We start from the raw sequence: 18,380 nt of genomic DNA on the forward strand, positions 1-18,380 counted from the left end.
TTCATCTGATAGGTTTGGTAATCTCACACATTAGATCACATTTATTAGTTTGTGGGAATAGTCTACCTGGACTTTTTTTGCAGAGTTTGTCCAAGGAATGGAATATTTGTTTTTGGATTCAAGAAATGATTTAAACCAGATGAATATGTGACCTCTTGTACAACCGGCAGATTTTTATTTTTCTCTCTCTCTCTCTCTCTCAGTGCGTCCAGAGGTGAAGGTGTGGGGTCATCGTCAGTCGGATGATGTGACAAGACTTCAGTGTCTGGTGTACGGGTTTCACCCCCGACCTGTGGATGTGAAGTGGATGAGGAATGGGGAGGACCAGCTTCCTTCAGATGAAATGAGTCCAATTCTCCCCCATCCTGATGGCACCTATCAGATCAGAGTCAGTGTGGAAGTGCCAACCAAGGAGGGAGACACTTACTCCTGTCATGTGGACCACAGCAGTCTGAAGGATGAGACTCTCCGTGTGATATGGGGTGAGTTACACAGAATACATTAAACTTAGAAGATTGGGAAAAGAGAGCAGCAAAAAAAGTTTTTGTTTATTCCATGTGACATATCAATTTTCCATGGGATTCTAAAATTGAAATATCAAGAACAATTCATCTTCACACATTGCAGTCCCAGTTGTGTTCACTAAGATGCACATCCAAGAGACTTTTAAAAATATTAATACTCCCCACTGATGCCACCAATTGTGGAAGAGAGTTCCACATCCTTATCGCCCTGACAGTGAAAAATCCCCTACACAGCTTGAGGTTAAACAGCTTCTCCTCCAAACTCATTGTGTGGCCCTGTGTCTTCTTACACTCCCTGAGACTGAAAAGTTTTCTTCCTACGCTGGGATAACCATTTAGGTATTTGTTATTGCTATCATATCTCCTCTCAAGCGTCTCTTCTCCAGGGAGAACAAATTCAGTGCTTGCAGTCATTCCTCATAATTGAGGTCCTCCAATTGGTCCGCCTACCAATTTAGTTGCCCTTCTCTGGACTCTGCCCAGCTATACCACATCCCTCCTGAGGACTGGTGACCAGAACTAAATGGAATACTCCAGATGTGGCCCGAAAACAAAGATTTATAAAGTGGCAGGATCAGGGCTGCTGTTAGAAATCATGTGCCCCGTACAGCGTACCTAACAGGGCCCCTTGGCCCCGCCCACAACCCCACCCCTGGCTCCGCCCCTGACCCCATGCTGTCACAAAATCTGGGGGAATGGTGGCAGGAGCTGAAACATATAACATGTTCCAAAAGGTGAACCTTTAAAAGCAGTGTTTCACCCAAAAAAAAATAAACATTAAAAGCCAGCAGCTACGCATACTGTAGCTGCTGGTTTTTAATAAATGGACACTTACCTGTCCTGGAGTCCAGCGATGTCGGCACTCGCAGCTGATGTTTTCATCAGCTTTTGGGTGCTCCGCCGCCATTGCAAGTAAGGGAACCCAGCAGTGTAGCCTTTCAGCTTCACGCCAGGAACCCTGCTGCACATGCACGAGGACCCCCTCCTTTCTCCTATTGGCCCGGCAGCCGAGGGAGGAGGAGGGAGCTCTGCGGCAGGGACTCCTGGAAGTGGAAAAGGATAGCTGATACCTTGTCCCCCCCCAAAAGGTGCCAATTGTGGCACTGGAGGGGGGGAGGAATACGATGAGCAGAAGTTCCACTTTTGGGTGGAGCTCCGCTTTAATAACCATTATTATTCAAAACTTTTTACACCATTATAAAGCAGCAGAGATGTCTTATTTTAGAAGTTTTTTGACAACTAATTAGCAGGGATGAGCTCAGGCATGTTCAGACCGTAGTTTGAACCCACCTTAGCTTTACCACCAGGAAGCTTTACAGCGCCCCACCAATCATAACTGGATCTGAATGAGAGAGATGTCAGTTTTTGAACATCTGTGCCCGTTCAGTTTGTGTCCCCCCCATACACCACAGACTTGTGTCCATTTACATTAGGCTACCTCTGATCTGTCACATTTAGGTCTGGAAAAATAGAAAAGGATGTTCTTTTCCTTTTTTTGACCTGAATGGACACAAGTCAATTCATATCTGGACTCCTGTAGACCTACATGGAGCTTTCAATCAGGTCCACATCAGTGGCAGCTGGTGCTCAAAATTAATGGGGAGGGCGCAAACAAACTGAAAAATTCTGAAAAAAAAAAAACATCAATTGCTGCCACTGTGCCCATTAAATGCCACTGTGCCATCATATGCAGCTACTGTACCCATCCATTGCTGCCACTGTCCCATCATACGCAGCTACTGTACCAACTGGTCCACAGGAAAAACTAACAGCCACCTGATTGCAAAGCTTGGGTGAAAATTTCTTAAAGGGGAGTGGTTTGGGGGGTGGTAAAAATGCAGCTTGGCTGTGTTTTTACTGTCCCTTCCCCCATCACATGTGTAAAGTAGCATCTCACTATGTGCTCATGGTCATTATCATTATGATGATCAGAGCACAGCAGGGTGCTGACTTTCTCATGGCTGTGCTGTGTTTATTGTCTGTAACACACAGTACAGCCATATATTAAGAAAGTCATCACCACACAGCATTATACACAGACAGAGCCATAGAGAACCTGCTGTGCTCTGATCATCATAATGACCATGAGCACACAATAGGGAGTGTGGGGACTGAGCCTCGGCCTGTGTGATGTGTCAGTGTGTGTGTAGGGGGATTGCTTGCCTGTGGCCCAGCATCAGATTACTCTCAGTGTCTCCTTCAGGCTGCAGCATGGCACTTACTCAGGTAAGGGAACCGCATTACAATTGAATACATCCGCCCAGGAAAGCATACAGTGAGCACAAGGTACACTCACTGATGCAGTGTAGGGATTGTATGCTTCCACCCGAAAATGGAGAAAAAGTCCCTCTTCTGCTCTCACCTCCTGGGCCCCTCTATTAATCTGATGGGGCCCAGGAAGGTACTATATACTTTGCCAATCAAGTAGGTGCAGGTTAATAAAGTTCTTTAGCTCCCCTAGTGGCTTGACCCGGTACAACAGGGCTGGCTGTACTGCCCTATCAGCGGCCCTGGACAGGATAATCGTTTTATCTCTGGAGTAAATTCAATTTCTTTATGCAAGCTAATAGTCTGCTGCCTTTGGTAGCTGCAACTTAACATTGCCTGCTATTGCTCAGTCTGTCTTCTACTAGGACCACCAGAATTTTCTCCATCCTGGATTCCCCCAGAGTTCCCCCCTAGTGAATAGTTTGCATTTATATTCTTAGCCCCCAAGTGCATCACTTTACATTTTTCAACATTAAACCTCATTTGCCATGTAGTTGCCCATGTAGTTGGTCTTTCTTTAAGATTTCTATATCCTGATGTGAAGTTATTGCCCTGTTTATTTTTATGTTGTCCACAAAAACTGAGATTCTGTGTAAAAACCAAGGAGAAGAAAGCATTCAGTACAGTTGCCTTCACTGTGTCATCTGTAACCATCCTCCCTCCCTTTGTCATCTTTTATGTGGCCAATGTGCGCAAATGTTGCTTCTTTACTGTTAACCACTTGACAACTGGGCACTTAAACCCCCTTCCTAACCAGACCAATTTTCAGCTTTTGGTGCTCTCACATTTTGAATGACAATTACTCAGCCATGCAACACTGTACCTATATGAAATTTTTGTCCTTTTTTTCACACAAATGGAGCTTTCTTTTGGTGGTATTTAATCACCGCTGGGTTCTTTATTTTTTGCGCTGTAAAAGAAAAAAGACCGAAAAATCTGTAAAAAAAAGCATTTTTCTTCATTTCTGTTATAATATTTTGCAAATTAGTAATTTTTCTTCATATATTTTGGCCAAAATTTATACCGCTACATATCTTTGGTAAAAATAACCCAAATCGGTGGATATTATTTGGTCTTTGTGAAAGTTATAGAGTCCAAAAGCTATGGTGCGAATATCTGAAAATTGATCACACCTGAAGTACTGACGGCCTATCTAATTTCTTGAGACCCTAACATGCCAGAAAAGTACAAATACCCCCCAAATGATACCTTTTTGGAAAGAAGACATTCCAAGGTATTTAGAAAGATGCATGGTGAGATTTTTGAAGTTGTCATTTTTTCCCACAATTCTTTGCAAAATCAAGGTTTTTTTTTTACTTTTGTTTTTTCCCACAAAATTGTCATATTAGCAGGTTATTTCTCACACACCACATATGCATACCACAAATTACACCCCAAAACACATTCTGCTATTACTCCCGAGTACGGCGATACCACATGTGTGAGACTTTTACACAGCGTGGCCACATACAGAGGCCCAACATGCAGGGGAGCACCTTCAGGCGTTCTGTATCTCCCAGGCCAATTCTGACATTTCTCTCCTACATGTAAAAATCATCATTTATTTGCTAGAAAATTACATAGAACCCCAAAACATTATATATGTTTTTTTAGCAAAGACCCTAGAGAATACAATGGCGGTCGTTGCAACTTTTTATCTCGCACGGTATTTGCGCAGCAATTTTTTTAACGCGTTTTTTTTGGGAAAAAAACTGTTTTGTGCTTTACAAAAACCAAAACAGTAAAGTTAGCCTAATATTTTTGCATAATGTGAAAGATGAAGTTATACTGAGTAAATAGATACCCAACATGTCACCTTTCAAAATTGCACGCGCTTGTGGAATGGCGCCAAACTTTGCTACTCAAAAATCCCCATAGGCGACGCTTTAAAATTTTCTACTGGTTACATGTTTTGAGTTACAGAGGAGGTCTAGGGCCAAAATTATTACTCTCGCTCTACCGATCGCATCGATACCTCACATGTGTGGTTTGAATACCGTTTTCATATGTCGGCGGGACTTACGTATGCGTTCGCTTCTGCATGCGAGCACGCAGGGACAGGGGCGCTTTAAAATTTTTTTTTTTTTTATTGTTCATTTTACTTTATTTATTTTAGTTTGATGCTTTTTTCCCAAAAAAAAATTTTTGACCACTTTTATTCCTATTACAAGGAATATAAACATCCTTGTAATAGGAATATGGCATGACAGGTCCTCTTTACAGTGAGATATGGGGTCAATAAGACCCCACATCTCACCTCTAGGCTGGGAAGCCTGAAATAAAAAAATAAAAAAAAACGATCCTGGCTTTGATCGTAGCGGTGAGTCGGTAGAAGCGCGGGAGGGGGGGACATCCCCTCTCGCCTCCCGTAAGAACGATCAAGCAGTGGAACAGCCGCTATGATCATTCTCATGGTGTAGGGAATCGCCGGCTGAAAAAGCCGATATCTGAATGATGCCTGTAGCTGCAACCATCATTCAGATATCTCCGCACAAAGTCAAGGACGTTGTATGACGGCCGGTGGGCGGAAAGTGGTTAAAACGCATTTTTTTTTTAACACAAAGTTGTCCATTTATACAATATTTCTACCACATAACATGTACATACCAAAAATGACACCCCAAAATAGATTCCCCTGCTCCTCCTGAGTATGGCGATACCACATGTGTGAGACTTCCACAGCCTGGCCACATACAGAGGCCGAGTACAGCTGAGCATGGCTCGGTATGGCAGGGTATTGCGGAGTATGGCAGAGTATGGCGGAGTATGGCGGAGTATGGCGGGGTATGGCGGAGTATGGTGGGGTATTGCAGGTTATGGCAGAGTATGGCAGAGTATGGCGGGGTATGGCGGGGTATTGCGGAGTATGGCGGGGTATTGCGGAGTATGGCGGGGTATGGCAGAGTATGGCGGGGGCATGGCAGAGTATGGCGGGGGCATTGCAGGGTATGGCGGGGGCATTGCAGAGTATGGCGGGGGCATTGCAGAGTATTGCGGGGGAATTGCAGAGTATTGCACAGCATTGCAGAGTATTGTGGGGGCATTACAGAGTATGGCGGGGGCATTGCAGAGTATTGTGGGGGCATTGCAGAGTACTGCACAGCATTGCAGAGTATTGTGGGGGTATTGCAGAGTATTGTGGGGGTATTGCAGAGTATTGTGGGGGTATTGCAGAGTACTGCACAGCATTGCAGAGTATTGTGGGGGTATTGCAGAGTATTGCACAGCATTGCAGAGTATTGTGGGGGTATTGCAGAGTATTGTGGGGGTGTTGCAGAGTATTGTGGGGGTGTTGCAGAGTATTGTGGGGGTGTTGCAGAGTATTGCACAGCATTGCAGAGTATTGTGGGGGTATTGCAGAGTATTGTGGGGGTGTTGCAGAGTATTGCACAGCATTGCAGTGTAGTGGGGATGGCTGAGCATGGATGGATGGATGCCTGGATGTCTCTGTGCAGCGCTGTGGGCACTACACATACAGCCCACAGCACTGCAGACATCCATCCATCCCCCTCCCCGCTCACTGTGTACCGATCGGTACACAGGCGGGAAGGAGAGGGGGAGGAGAGGAACCGGCGTCATCAGATGACGCTGGTCTGTTTACATGTGATCGCGCCGTCATTTGACGATCAGCGGCCATTTACCGGGATCCGTGATGCGCCGGGTCCTCCGGACCCGGCGGTCACGGATGTGTTTGGGTGCGCGCCCCAGGGGGCGCGCGAGAGGGGAATTCTGGGAGGACGTCATAGTACGCCCTCCCAGAGTTATCCAACCGCCCTGAAGCCGTCATTCGGCTATGGGCCGGTTGGTAAGTGGTTAATATATCTAAAAAAAATGTTTTTTTTTACTCTCCTCCGCTATGTGTCTTGTTTAGCCGCCCTGACACTTCTTGCACGTTCTTCTTATGTGTTCTTACACTTCTTGTATTGTATTACTTGTAGTGTTGAAATGCTGATGATGACCTATTTTTTTCTCTTTAATAAGACCTTTTACATTATGGTTTAGACACCCAGGTTTAACCTTCACTCTTCTAGATTTATTTCCCATTGGAATGCACTGTGTAATATCTTTGTTTAATATGTTCCTAAAACATTCCCATTTTTCCTCCATTTTCAATGTTTCTAGTATTTGATCCCAACTGATGTCTTGTAGTATTAAGCACAGTTCAGAAAAGTTTGCTTGTTTGAAATTTAGGTTAGGGGGCCTGTAACATAACCCCAATATTAATTTCCCACTTACTTCTTCCCTTTGAAGTTCCACCCAAATGGATTCCACCTCCCCCTTGCACCATTTACAATATCACTCCTCTCTTCCATCCGTAAATCATTCTTGATATATAGGCACACCCTTCCACCTTTTCTACCCCCCATCCCTCTGATGCAATGAATACCCCTCAATATTTGCCAGCCAGTCATGTGAGCTGTCAAACCAAGTTTCTGTTATTCCTACAAAGTCTTAGTCCTCCTCGTGTAACAGCAGCTCCAGTTACTCCATTTTGTTAGCTAGGCTCCTGGCATTTGTGTATACTCCTCTCAGTATTGTATGGCTGCATATTATTTTCTCATTATGTTTTCTCAGGCTTTGTTTTTGATTTGTTATCTCTTTCACCCCGGGATTAGATGTTATGGCTATATTATCACTACTGATTCCACTATTAGCCTCTGTTCTTTGCTCACTGCCGGCTATCGCTTCCTCTGAACCCTCCCCCAACACCTAGTTTAAAAGCCCCTCCAACTTCTTGGCCATCTTTTTTTCCAACAGAGCTGCACCCTCCCCATTAAGGTGCAGCTTGTCCCTACTAAAGAGTCGGTAACTGACTGAGAAGTCACCCCAGTTCTCCAGGAACCAAAACCCTCCTTCCTACACCAGATCCTCAGCCACTTGTTAAGTTCCCAAAGCTCCTGCTGCCTCTCTTTTGTGGCTCGAGGCACAGGTAGTATCTCTGAGAAAACTACCTTCCCTTCAATCTATTCCCTAAGTCCCTGAAAAATTTTTTTAGTACGTTCCACCTTCCTCTTACTTTGTCATTGGTACCAACGTTTACCATGACCACTGGGTCCTCCCCAGCTCCACCCAATAATCTGTCCATCCGATCCTCCATATGCCAAATCCGCATGCCCGGTAAACAACATACCGTTCAGCGATCCCTGTCTTTGTGACAGATTGCCCTATCTGTCCTTCTAATAATTGAGTCCTCTGCATGAAAGTTTCTTACCTTCCTGTTTTCTTCTTTTGTATGTACACTCCATCTATACACATCACACAGTGCTGTATAGGAGGTTATTGGGAAATTTCTGCCTTCTCTTCTTCACTCATTCCTTGGAAGCTTCAATTTTCTATATTAAAAAAACACAAATTAAAACCCGTCTTAAAGTGGAAGTCCACCCTAACACTTAAATTCTCCCCTGCAATCATTAATGTGAGCTAAGTTCAGCATTATGTCTCAAAATGAAAAAATCCCAGTTTTTTTACCTTTATTTTGTAGTATCCAGTGCCGTCACCAGACTTCAGTTCTACTTCCTTCTGAGTCTAAAAGCAGCAAGTGGGTGTGGTTACTGAAGGCTAATGACATCACTTCCAGGGAGGGACACTGGTCCTGTGTAGCCAGTAGGTGTATACAGGATGGGAGGAGCTAGTCATAGGTTCCCGCCCAGTGTTCTCTCATCAGTAAGACCCCCTTTCACACTGGGGCCATTCTGCGGTAGCGGTAAAGCACTGCTTGTTTTTGCAGCGCTTTACTGCTGTTTAAGTGGCGCTGTAGCGCCACTTTTTGGCTGTTAGCAGGGCGCTTTTAACCCCAAAGAAGGGGTTAAAGGCGCCCGTGTTGCTGTGCTGCCACAGCGATTTGCAGGCACTTCGGCAGCACTGCCCATTCATTCCAATGGGCAGGGGCGGTTTGGGAGCACTGTATACAGCAATCCCAACCCGCCCCAAAGATGCTGCTTGCAGGACTTTTCATAACGTTAACACTGGTAACACTGGAATGAATAGAGAGGCAGTTTTCAGGTGCTTAGCAGAGGCTATTTCTCGGGTAAGTAAAATGGGGAACTGGGGGGCCGGTCAGTGACAGAAGTTTTTTCACCTTAATGCATAGGATGTATTAAGGTGAAAAAATGTGAGTGTTTACAACCCCATTTAAGTCTACGTTTCCACTAGTGAAACTTGTCATGACAAGTCACAGCCCATTGATTTCAATGACACCCGTTTCCATCTATACAACTTTGAAAATCAGCGACTTTAAAGAGGTACCTGCACTACATTGATGTGACTTTGATCTAGAGAGTGTAAAGTTGGATCAAAGCTGCATCCAAAGTCGCATCAAAGTCAAAATCTAGCCTTAGGCTACATTTCCACTAGCGCGACTCCAAAGTTGTGCGATTTAGAGTGCGACTTTGAGTGGGGCTTTGATCCAACTTTATACTCTCTGGATCAAAGTTGCATCAAAAGTTGCATCAAAGTATTGCAATGGGTAGGGGCGGTTTGGGCGCACTGTATACAGCGCTCCCAACCCGCCCCAAAGATGCTGCTTGCAGGACTTTTCATAACGTTAACACTGCTAACACTGGAATGAATAGAGAAGCGGTTTTCAGGCGCTTAGCAGAGGCTATTTCCTGCGCTAAAGCGCCTGAAAACCGCCCAGTGTGAAAATTGACTTGCATTGTACATCCTAATTCATCATAGAATGAAGAATTAAAAAAAGTCCCATCCACACAGAACTGGGGGGGGGGGGGTGCAGGGCACATATACAGTATAGCTGTGCTGGGCTTTGACTGAAGATTTGCACAGGAGAAGGGAGCTGGACAAGGGGGGGACTGTCAGTGTAGCTGGAAATGCTCATCAATATACATTAAAGGAATAGTACAGACAACCACACTAAAGCTTTGTACACACGCTTAGATTTTCAGACGACCGAACGTCTGTTTTTTGTGACATGCTAGTCTCATGTCGAACGTGAAGAGGTTACTCACAATATGAAAATTCTCCTATGACAGAATTCAACTTCAGAAGTGATGTAATGTTTTGAATAGTTTTGTATGTATTCTTTAGTTTCTGACCATGCATAGTCTTGCTCTTACGACTTTTTTCATACGAAAACCATACTAATGAAACATAAATTGGACATTGAGTTCACATCTGACAAAAAATATTATAGTCTGCACATCCAGCTTTTGTCTGACAAAAAGGTGAAATTGGCTGTCGAAAGCACCGTACTAACAATCCGAAAATCATCAGACAGCTCGTCGCGCGCAATTTTTCCAGCTATAAATGAAATTTCTGAGCTAACTAAGTGAAAAAAGTGCAGCTGCTTGTGTAAGCCTAAATACAAAAAAGCTCAAAAACATATATCTCCAAAAAACAAGCACGCAACCATTAAATAATCAGTATAGATGATTAAATACAACCATACAAACTCATATAAAGATATATATATATATATATATATATAGTATTGTGCAAAAGTGATACAATAAAGTAAAAAAATGCTACCAAAAAACACCCATGTGAACAGTGGTGTGCACCATCAACCTGTTACAAGGACCTAAAGCAAAAGTACTCTGATATATACAAAATCCATATAAAGTGAGTGTATCTAAGTGATCAAAAATATATAAGCAAAGTCCATAAAAATGACAATGTGAGTATGGAGAAACTCAGTAATCAGAGAGATGGGAATGAGATGATCTTGCAGCCCAAAAACTTGTGATATTACTGCTGCTTACCAGATCAGTTGGACCTCAAATTATAGAGATCATGGGAGCCTGTTGCATCAGCCTGCCGGCATCAAAATCCTCCACCTGTCTTTGAATCCAGGGATCGTGGTTACAATCACCCTCAATGACCGAAGCCAACTCCTCTCTCCTTTTGGAATCCACACACAGGAACAGTTATAATCACCCTTGATTCAGATCTCTTCTCATGGATGATCTCAGCGGTTAACACTCAGCGGATAAGAAAAAAGCTCCATAGTGAAGATAAACTTCGAAAAGGGGGTTTTTTATTCCAAAAAACTTCACAGCAGCTCACAGCACTTTAAAAAACTTTGATAAAACTTCACAGCAAATGTTCACAGCAAGCTAGCAATCATAAAAACGGAAACAGGAATGGTTGAAAAACGAATGAAGCAACAGCTCAGGATCAAACCAAATAGCTTAATAAAACGTGATAACGTCAGAATCCGCTGCTCCACCCAACGCGTTTCTCCATAGAAGGCATCAACTGGGAATGGAGGCCTCCGTTCCCAGTTGATGCCTTCCATGGAGAAACGCATCTCTCTGATTACTGAGTTTCTCCATACTCACATTGTGATTTTATTGGACTTTGCTTATATATTTTTGATCACTTAGATACACTCACTTTATATGGATTTTGTATATATCAGAGTACTTTTGCTTTAGGCCCTTGTAATAGGTTGATGGTGCACACCACTGTTCACATGGGCGTTTTTTGGTAGCATTTTTTTACTTTATTGTATCACTTTTGCACAATACTATATATATCTTTATATGAGTTTGTATGGTTGTGTTTAATCATCTTCACTGATTAATTAATGGTTGCGCACTTGTTTTTTGGAGATGTACACATTTTTCCATCTGATTTTCAGATCGAGTGTGTGGGCCTTTAAATGATTATAAGGCTTTCTTTTTTATTTTATTTTTAAATAACAAACATGTCATACTTGCCTCCACTGTGCAGTTTGTTTTGCACAGAGTGGCCCCGATCCTCATCTTTTGGGGTCCCCCAGCGGCGCTGGTAGCTCCTCCCCGCATCGTATAAACCCCCTAGGAGAAGCCCTCTCCCGGGGGGGTTACCTTGTGCGCGCGCTTCAGAGTCCAGCATTTGGCATCCATAGACACCAAATGTACGACTCGGCCCCGCCCCGGCGCCTGCATCGTTGGATTTGATTGACAGCAGCGGGAGCCAATGGCTGCACTGCTATAAATCTATTCAATCAAGAGCCCCGAACCCCGGGCAAAGGGGAAGAGCGCATCTCCGGCAGGGGGATACAGGACTCGGGTAAGTAAAATGGGGGGGCTGGGGGGCCGGTCAGTGACAGAAGTTTTTCCACCTTAATGCATAGGATGCATTAAGGTGAAAAAACATGAGGGTTTACAACCCCATTTAAGTCTACATTTCCACTAGTGAAACTTGTCATTCGGCTTTGGACACACAAAGTTGCATGACAAGTCACAGCCCATTCATTTCAATGACACCTGTTCCCATCTATGCGACTTTGAAAAGGTACCTGCACTACTTTGATGTGACTTTGATCCAGAGAGTGTAAAGTTGGATCAAAGTTGCACTCCAAATCGTGCGACTTTGGGGTTGCAATAGTGGAAACTTTGATTAAGGCTCCGTTTCTACAAGTGCAACTTGTCAAGTGACTTTGGACATATAAAGTCGCATGACAAGTCACAGCCCATTGATTTCAATGACACCCGTTTACATCTATACAACTTTGAAAATCAGTGACTTTAAAGAAGTACCTGCACTACATTGATGTGACTTTGATCTAGAGAGTGAAAAGTTGGATCAAAGCTGCACCCAAAGTCGCATCAAAGTCGAAATCTAGCCTTAGGCTACATTTCCACTAGCGCGATTCCAAAGTTGTGCGATTTAGAGTGCAACTTTGAGTGGGGCTTTGATCCAACTTTATACTCTCTAGATCAAAGTTGCCTCAAAAGTTGCATCAAAGTATTGCAGGCACCTTTGTAAAGTCGTTGATTTTCAAAGTTGCATAGATGGGAACAGTTGATGGGAACATGTTGAAATCAATTGGCTGTGACTTGTCATGCGACTTTGTGTCCAAAGTCACATGACAAGTTGCACTAGTGGAAAGGGAGCCTGAAACTCATTACTCACATGTAATGAGCAATAGAAATCGATCTGTATCCTTCCAAACTTTCAAAAATGGTCCTTTGTACCCCATTTCTTTCATATATTGTGCCGGTCACGTGACATTTCTTCCCCAACTCCCTCCGCCATTCACAGCAGCTGGGCGTGTGACACATCATGCACACCGTGCCCATCACAGTGCCACACCATGTACACAGTGCCCATCACAGTGCCACACCATGTACACAGTGCCCATCACAGTGCCACACCATGTACACAGTGCCCATCACAGTGCCACACCATGTACACAGTGCCCATCACAGTGCCACACCATGTACACAGTGCCCATCACAGTGCCACACCATGTACACAGTGCCACACCATGCACACAGTGCCATGCAGAAACAATCACGTGGTTCTACACTGTAGGAAAATCTGTGGCATGTTGCATTGTAATCTATCTTACAGTTTCTAATAAACAGTGTGTGTGTATTATGTGCTGCTGGAACCATGAGGAGAGAGCAGAACATACTTCAAAAGTCTCTCTCTCTCTCTCTCTCTCTCTCTCTCTCTCTCTCTCTTTTCTCTCTCTCTCTCTCTCTCTCTCCCCCCCCCCCCTCTCTTTCTCTCTCTCTCTCTCTTTTTCTCTCTCTCTTTCTCTCTCTCTCTCTTCTCTTCTCTCTCTCTCTCTCTCTCTCTCTCTCTCTCTCTCTCTCTCTCTCTCTCTCTCTCTCTCTCTCTCTCTCTCTCTCTCTCTCTCTCTCTCTCTCTCTCTCTTTCTCTCTCTCTCTCTCTCTTTCTCTCTCTCTCTCTCTCTCTCTCTCTCTCTTTCTGTCTCTCTTTCTCTCTCTCTTCCCCCCCCTCTCTCTCTCTCTCTCTCTCTCTCTCTTTCTCTCTCTCTTGTGAAAGTCAGCTTAGCAAATTCAGATAATGGGAGATAGCGTTATCAGTGAAGAACAGAAAGTAGCTGATTGTCTGGCTTAGATTAGACTTTCTAAGTGACACAATCAGCCAGAAAATGAATAATATCAAAGATAAAGATATTTAACATACTATTAATAGGAAAAATGTCATTTTGACTGGACTTCCACTTTAATACCTCATCTTGTAATTTGTATTTACTATATAGTAGTAATGTACACACTGTTCTATATAGTGCAGGAATAATGTATCAAAGGTGGCCAATACTTTTTGCAATATTGTAAACTTAATTTATATACAAGAATTCCAAAGTCTCTAATATCTCATATTCTCTTTATGTTTATCTCTGTCAGATCCACCAGGCAATGGCCTCTCACTCGGAGTGATCATTGGTGCTGTTATTGGAATCATTGCTCTTCTTGCTGTTGTTATTGCAGTTGTTTATTGGATAAGTAAGTATAAGGATTCGGGAATAATAATTTTTCTTAGCGCACTAATACCAGGCAGAGTGTCTGTATGCAACTCTTCTGATTCTATATCTGAGTGTAGAAAGTATAGAGATAGCTGTACTACTCCCAGTGCTCAGTAAAAATGCAAACCGTAAATAAAAGGGAGAAGCCCATGTTGTGGCATTCACTTTTTTGGAACTAGCCCCTATTAAGCCATCAGAATTTTAAAACTGCTGCAATTCCTGAAGTTCTTCATTAACCACCTGACCTCTGGAAGATTTACCCCCTTCATGACCAGGCCATTTTGTGTGATATGGCACTGCGTTGCTATAACTGACAATTGTGCAGTCATGCAATGATGTACCCAAATAAAATTGATCTCTTTTTTCCTCACAAATAGAGCTTTCTTTTGGTGGCATTTCATCACCTCTGCAGTTTTTATTTTTTACGCTACAAAGCGACAATTTTGAAAAAAAAAATTTTTTTTTACTTTCTGCAATAATACATATCTAAAAATAATATATAAAAAAACAAAATGTATTCATCAGTTTAGGCCAATATGTATTCTTCTACATATTTTTGGTAAAAATAATTGCAATAAGCGTATATTAATTGGTTTGTGCAAAAGTTATTGCATCTACACAATATGGGATAGATTTAGGGACTTTTATTTTTTTTTTTTTTACTAGTAATGGCAGCGATCTGCGATTTTTAGCGGGACTGCGACATTTTGGCAGACAAATTTGACCCCAAATGACACTTTTTGGGGACCAGTGACATTATTACATTGATCAGTGTTATAAAAATGCACTGATCAATGTAAAAGACACTGACAGGGAAGGGGTTGGGGGTGATCAAGGGGGTAACTGTGTTCCATAGGTGTGTTCTAACTGTAGGGGGGATGGGCTACCAGGGACATGACAGAGATCACTGTTCCCCATCATTGGGAACAGAAGATCTCTGTCATGTCTCCTGTCAGAACGTGGAATCACCTTGTTTACAAAAACATATCCCTGTTCTGCCTCTGTACTAGGCAATCGCAGGTCGCCGGCAGACATCGAGTCCACTTGACCCACAGACACACTTCCACAGTGGGCAACTGTGCCGGTGTGAGCCGCTGTACAGCTACGGTGATTCGCGCTGGAGAGATGATCTGCCGCTGTATAACGATGGCAGCTGGTCGGCAAGAGGTTAAAACAGCTCCTGGGATTTCTACAGTTTTGTCCAAAGCATCCAATTTAGTAAAGCCCGACCATCATGTAGCAGAGCAAATCAGAAAGCAGAGCCGGCATATCTAATAGACAAATATGACTGCCCCATGTACAAAATTAACAAAACAAAGATGATTGTATTTACATCAATTTGTAGATTCCATTTAACAATCTAATTTTCAACTGTGATGTTGTCTGGGTGAAAATATTCAAAATATAGTTTATGGGTTGAACTTTTTTTTTGGGTTCCTAACTCCATGTCTTTATATTTCAGAGAAGAACCAGGCAGGCTACAAAAGCACCAACAGTGAGTAATGTTTGCTGTATTGCTCTGTGTAGTATTTTATATTGTTATGATTTGTAGACTGTAATCTTTATGTAGAATTTTCTAAGGATCCTCTTAAGTGCCGGTTCACACTACCGTGACTTGGGATCCGACTTGTCAGACCTCAAGTCGCCCCAAGTCACTTGACATCAGAAATTCCATTCAAGTGAATGAGAGCCGTCTTAATGTACGCTACTGAAGTCGCTCCGACTTCAGAAAAGGTTCCTGTACTACTACAATCCGACTTCTAGGCAACTTGTACCCATTGATTTCAATGGAGGTCGCCTCCAAAGTCGGATCGTGTCTTAACTGAATCAACAATACAGGAAGAGAAGATGGTTTTCTCAATCAAACCCCTTCCTCCCCCCTCCCTCCCACAGAACTGATTGTTGTTTGATTGGCCACTGGAAAGTCGCCTGTCCTGGAGGCGACTTGAAGTCGCCTTGTAAGTCGCCCCAAGTCACCCCAAGTCGCGCTGTGGTGTCGCCCTCAGGTCATGTCTAGGTCGCCTTGCAAAGTCGCGGCCAGAGTCGTGTTGCCCCTGTGTGAACCGAGCCTAAGTCTGATGAGCAATGTAATCCAAACTGCACTGACAACCTCCTCATTATTGGTATTATTGCTTTCCATACACCCCAATGCCTCTCACAAAGTACAGAAAGAAGGGATGAGATGAGTTTAGAGATGAGTTTGGCTCTTTTCCCAGGGCTTGCGGGCTTGCCCATGGGCCATCCTACTGAATTCGCACACCAGCCACCCCACCTGTACACACTCTGCCCCCCTCAATCCTGTATGTATGTCAGCCTTCCTCACACCTGTATAAATGTCAGCCCCCCCACACACCTGTATATATGCCAGCCCCCCACACACCTGTATATATGTCAGCCCCCCTCAGAGTTGCCAACCCTCCAAAGTAAAAATTTACTGGCAGAATGAGAAAAATTTACAAACTGCACCAATTTTTTTACTGGCACTGTCAAAAAGTACCTAAAATTACAGTTTTCAGTGCTAAACAGTATAAATACAAATATCAATATTTAAACTATAAACATATATCTAGTGCAATTAGCAATGTGTTTAAGTTAAACAAAAGTAAAAAACATATTTCTGCATTAAAAACAAAAAAAAAACAAATGCACAAAACCAAAGTGAGCTGAAGCAGTTAGAGAGGTCTAAGAAGCCGCCACACATAAGGCAGTGTTCCCACACAGAAAAGCAAAATGATCATAAGAAATATGTGGCGCTAACTAAGTGCATAAACATATAAAAAGGATGATGAAACCAAACAGAAAATAGTGGTTCTTCAATTCTTCAAATACTAGCTAAAGTGCATGGGTGTAACGAGCAAGATCAATAAAAAACCTGGACATAAAAAAAAATGACAATTCAAACAATGTGACATCAAATGTAAAAAACAAATTGATAAAAGGATCCTATAAGAGTACATGCAATCCAATAATAGTCTAAAAGTGCATCAAGGTGAAAAAAATCCCAAAATATGAAAAAAATTGCATAAGATAGAAAAAGTCGCAAACAATGAAAAAAATCACAAAAAGTGCAAAAACGCAATAGAAATAGCCAAAAGTGCATAATCCAACTAGTGCAATAAAGTTCCAACGTGAATGGAGTGAATCTTCATATAACAGTTTGTGCAACAGACAAAAAATTGCTAGTGCAAAAATGATCAGTGTCAGATTCCTCTAATCATCCGTAATCTGTGGTGCGCCACACGTTTTCCCCCAGCCTCTCACCTCTAATAAAGACCCCTACGGGTCAAGGCGGGCCTGCAATCAGGAAGTGGGTGAACACCATCGATCAATCAATCTCCCCAGATTGTTGCAGCCCTGGCAGGTCTCCAGTGGAAGGCTTCAAGCTTGGCAGGTAGGGTGGAGGCATGAAAAAAAAGGAGTATCCCCATCATGTAGTATTCAACAAGATTTATTGAAAAAAAACATAGTGACTTACATATAAAAACAGAATGAACAGCACAGATCCCAGTACTTCCGGTTTTGGCCACGGCCGGAGGTGACGACACCTGACTCCTCCCTGACGCATTGCATCACTGCTCACGTGACTTCATCAAAGGGTGATGGAGTCAGGTGCCAGGTGTCTATTTAAATGGTCCGTTCCATTAGCAGAACAGATGGAATGGTAATTAGTATATCTTCACTAGATAAATACTAAGAATATCTATGCAAAGTCTAGATGATTGTAATAGACCTCCTAATAAAAAGTCCGGATAAGAATATATAAAAATGAAATAAAAATTTTATACTCACTATTTTTATCTATGGCGTATGTTTTTATCCTCTTTGTTTCACATATCAGATTTATCTACTTACAGTGTGAAATTTATTATCAGTACTATTATTTATCTAGAAGATGGCAGTATATGCGAAGTAGAATAAGGAGTCTATTCTATGCTTAGCATTGTACTCAAAGAATGAGTTTTTATCTTTTTACCACTAGATGTCATCTGTGTGCCAGGCTCATAAGGTGTTATTGACCAATCACCACCAGATGGCGCTGTCCTATGGAGATTTTTATATAGGCTATTTTTAATAATATTATTTCATTTTTATATATTCTTATCCGGACTTTTTATTAGGAGGTCTATCTATTACTATCATCTAGACTTCGCATAGATATTCTTAGTATTTATCTAGTGAAGATATACTAATTACCATTCCATCTGTCCTGCTAATGGAACGGACCATTTAAATAGACACCTGGCTCCTGACTCCATCACCCTTTGATGAAGTTACGTGAGTGGTGACGCAACGTGTCAGGGAGGAGTCAGGTGTCATCACCTCCGGCCGCGGCTGAGACCAGAAGTACTGGGATCTGTGCTGTT

General features: G+C 42.8%; 1 protein-coding gene across 2 annotated transcripts in view; it reads left to right on the forward strand.

Annotated features, from left to right (window-relative positions):
* LOC141107490 (class I histocompatibility antigen, F10 alpha chain-like) overlaps nucleotides 1-18,380 on the forward strand; it is a 119,266-nt gene that overhangs the window by 88,446 nt on the left and 12,440 nt on the right. For both annotated transcript variants that reach the window (XM_073598258.1, XM_073598259.1), the window contains 3 exons: nucleotides 204-482; nucleotides 13,898-13,996; nucleotides 15,479-15,511. In XM_073598258.1, coding sequence (XP_073454359.1) covers nucleotides 204-482; nucleotides 13,898-13,996; nucleotides 15,479-15,511 — 411 coding nt within the window. The remainder of the gene's footprint in view (nucleotides 1-203; nucleotides 483-13,897; nucleotides 13,997-15,478; nucleotides 15,512-18,380) is intronic.

This window comes from Aquarana catesbeiana, linkage group LG09 (assembly GCF_042186555.1).
Source record: "Aquarana catesbeiana isolate 2022-GZ linkage group LG09, ASM4218655v1, whole genome shotgun sequence".
Lineage (NCBI taxonomy): Eukaryota > Metazoa > Chordata > Amphibia > Anura > Ranidae > Aquarana > Aquarana catesbeiana.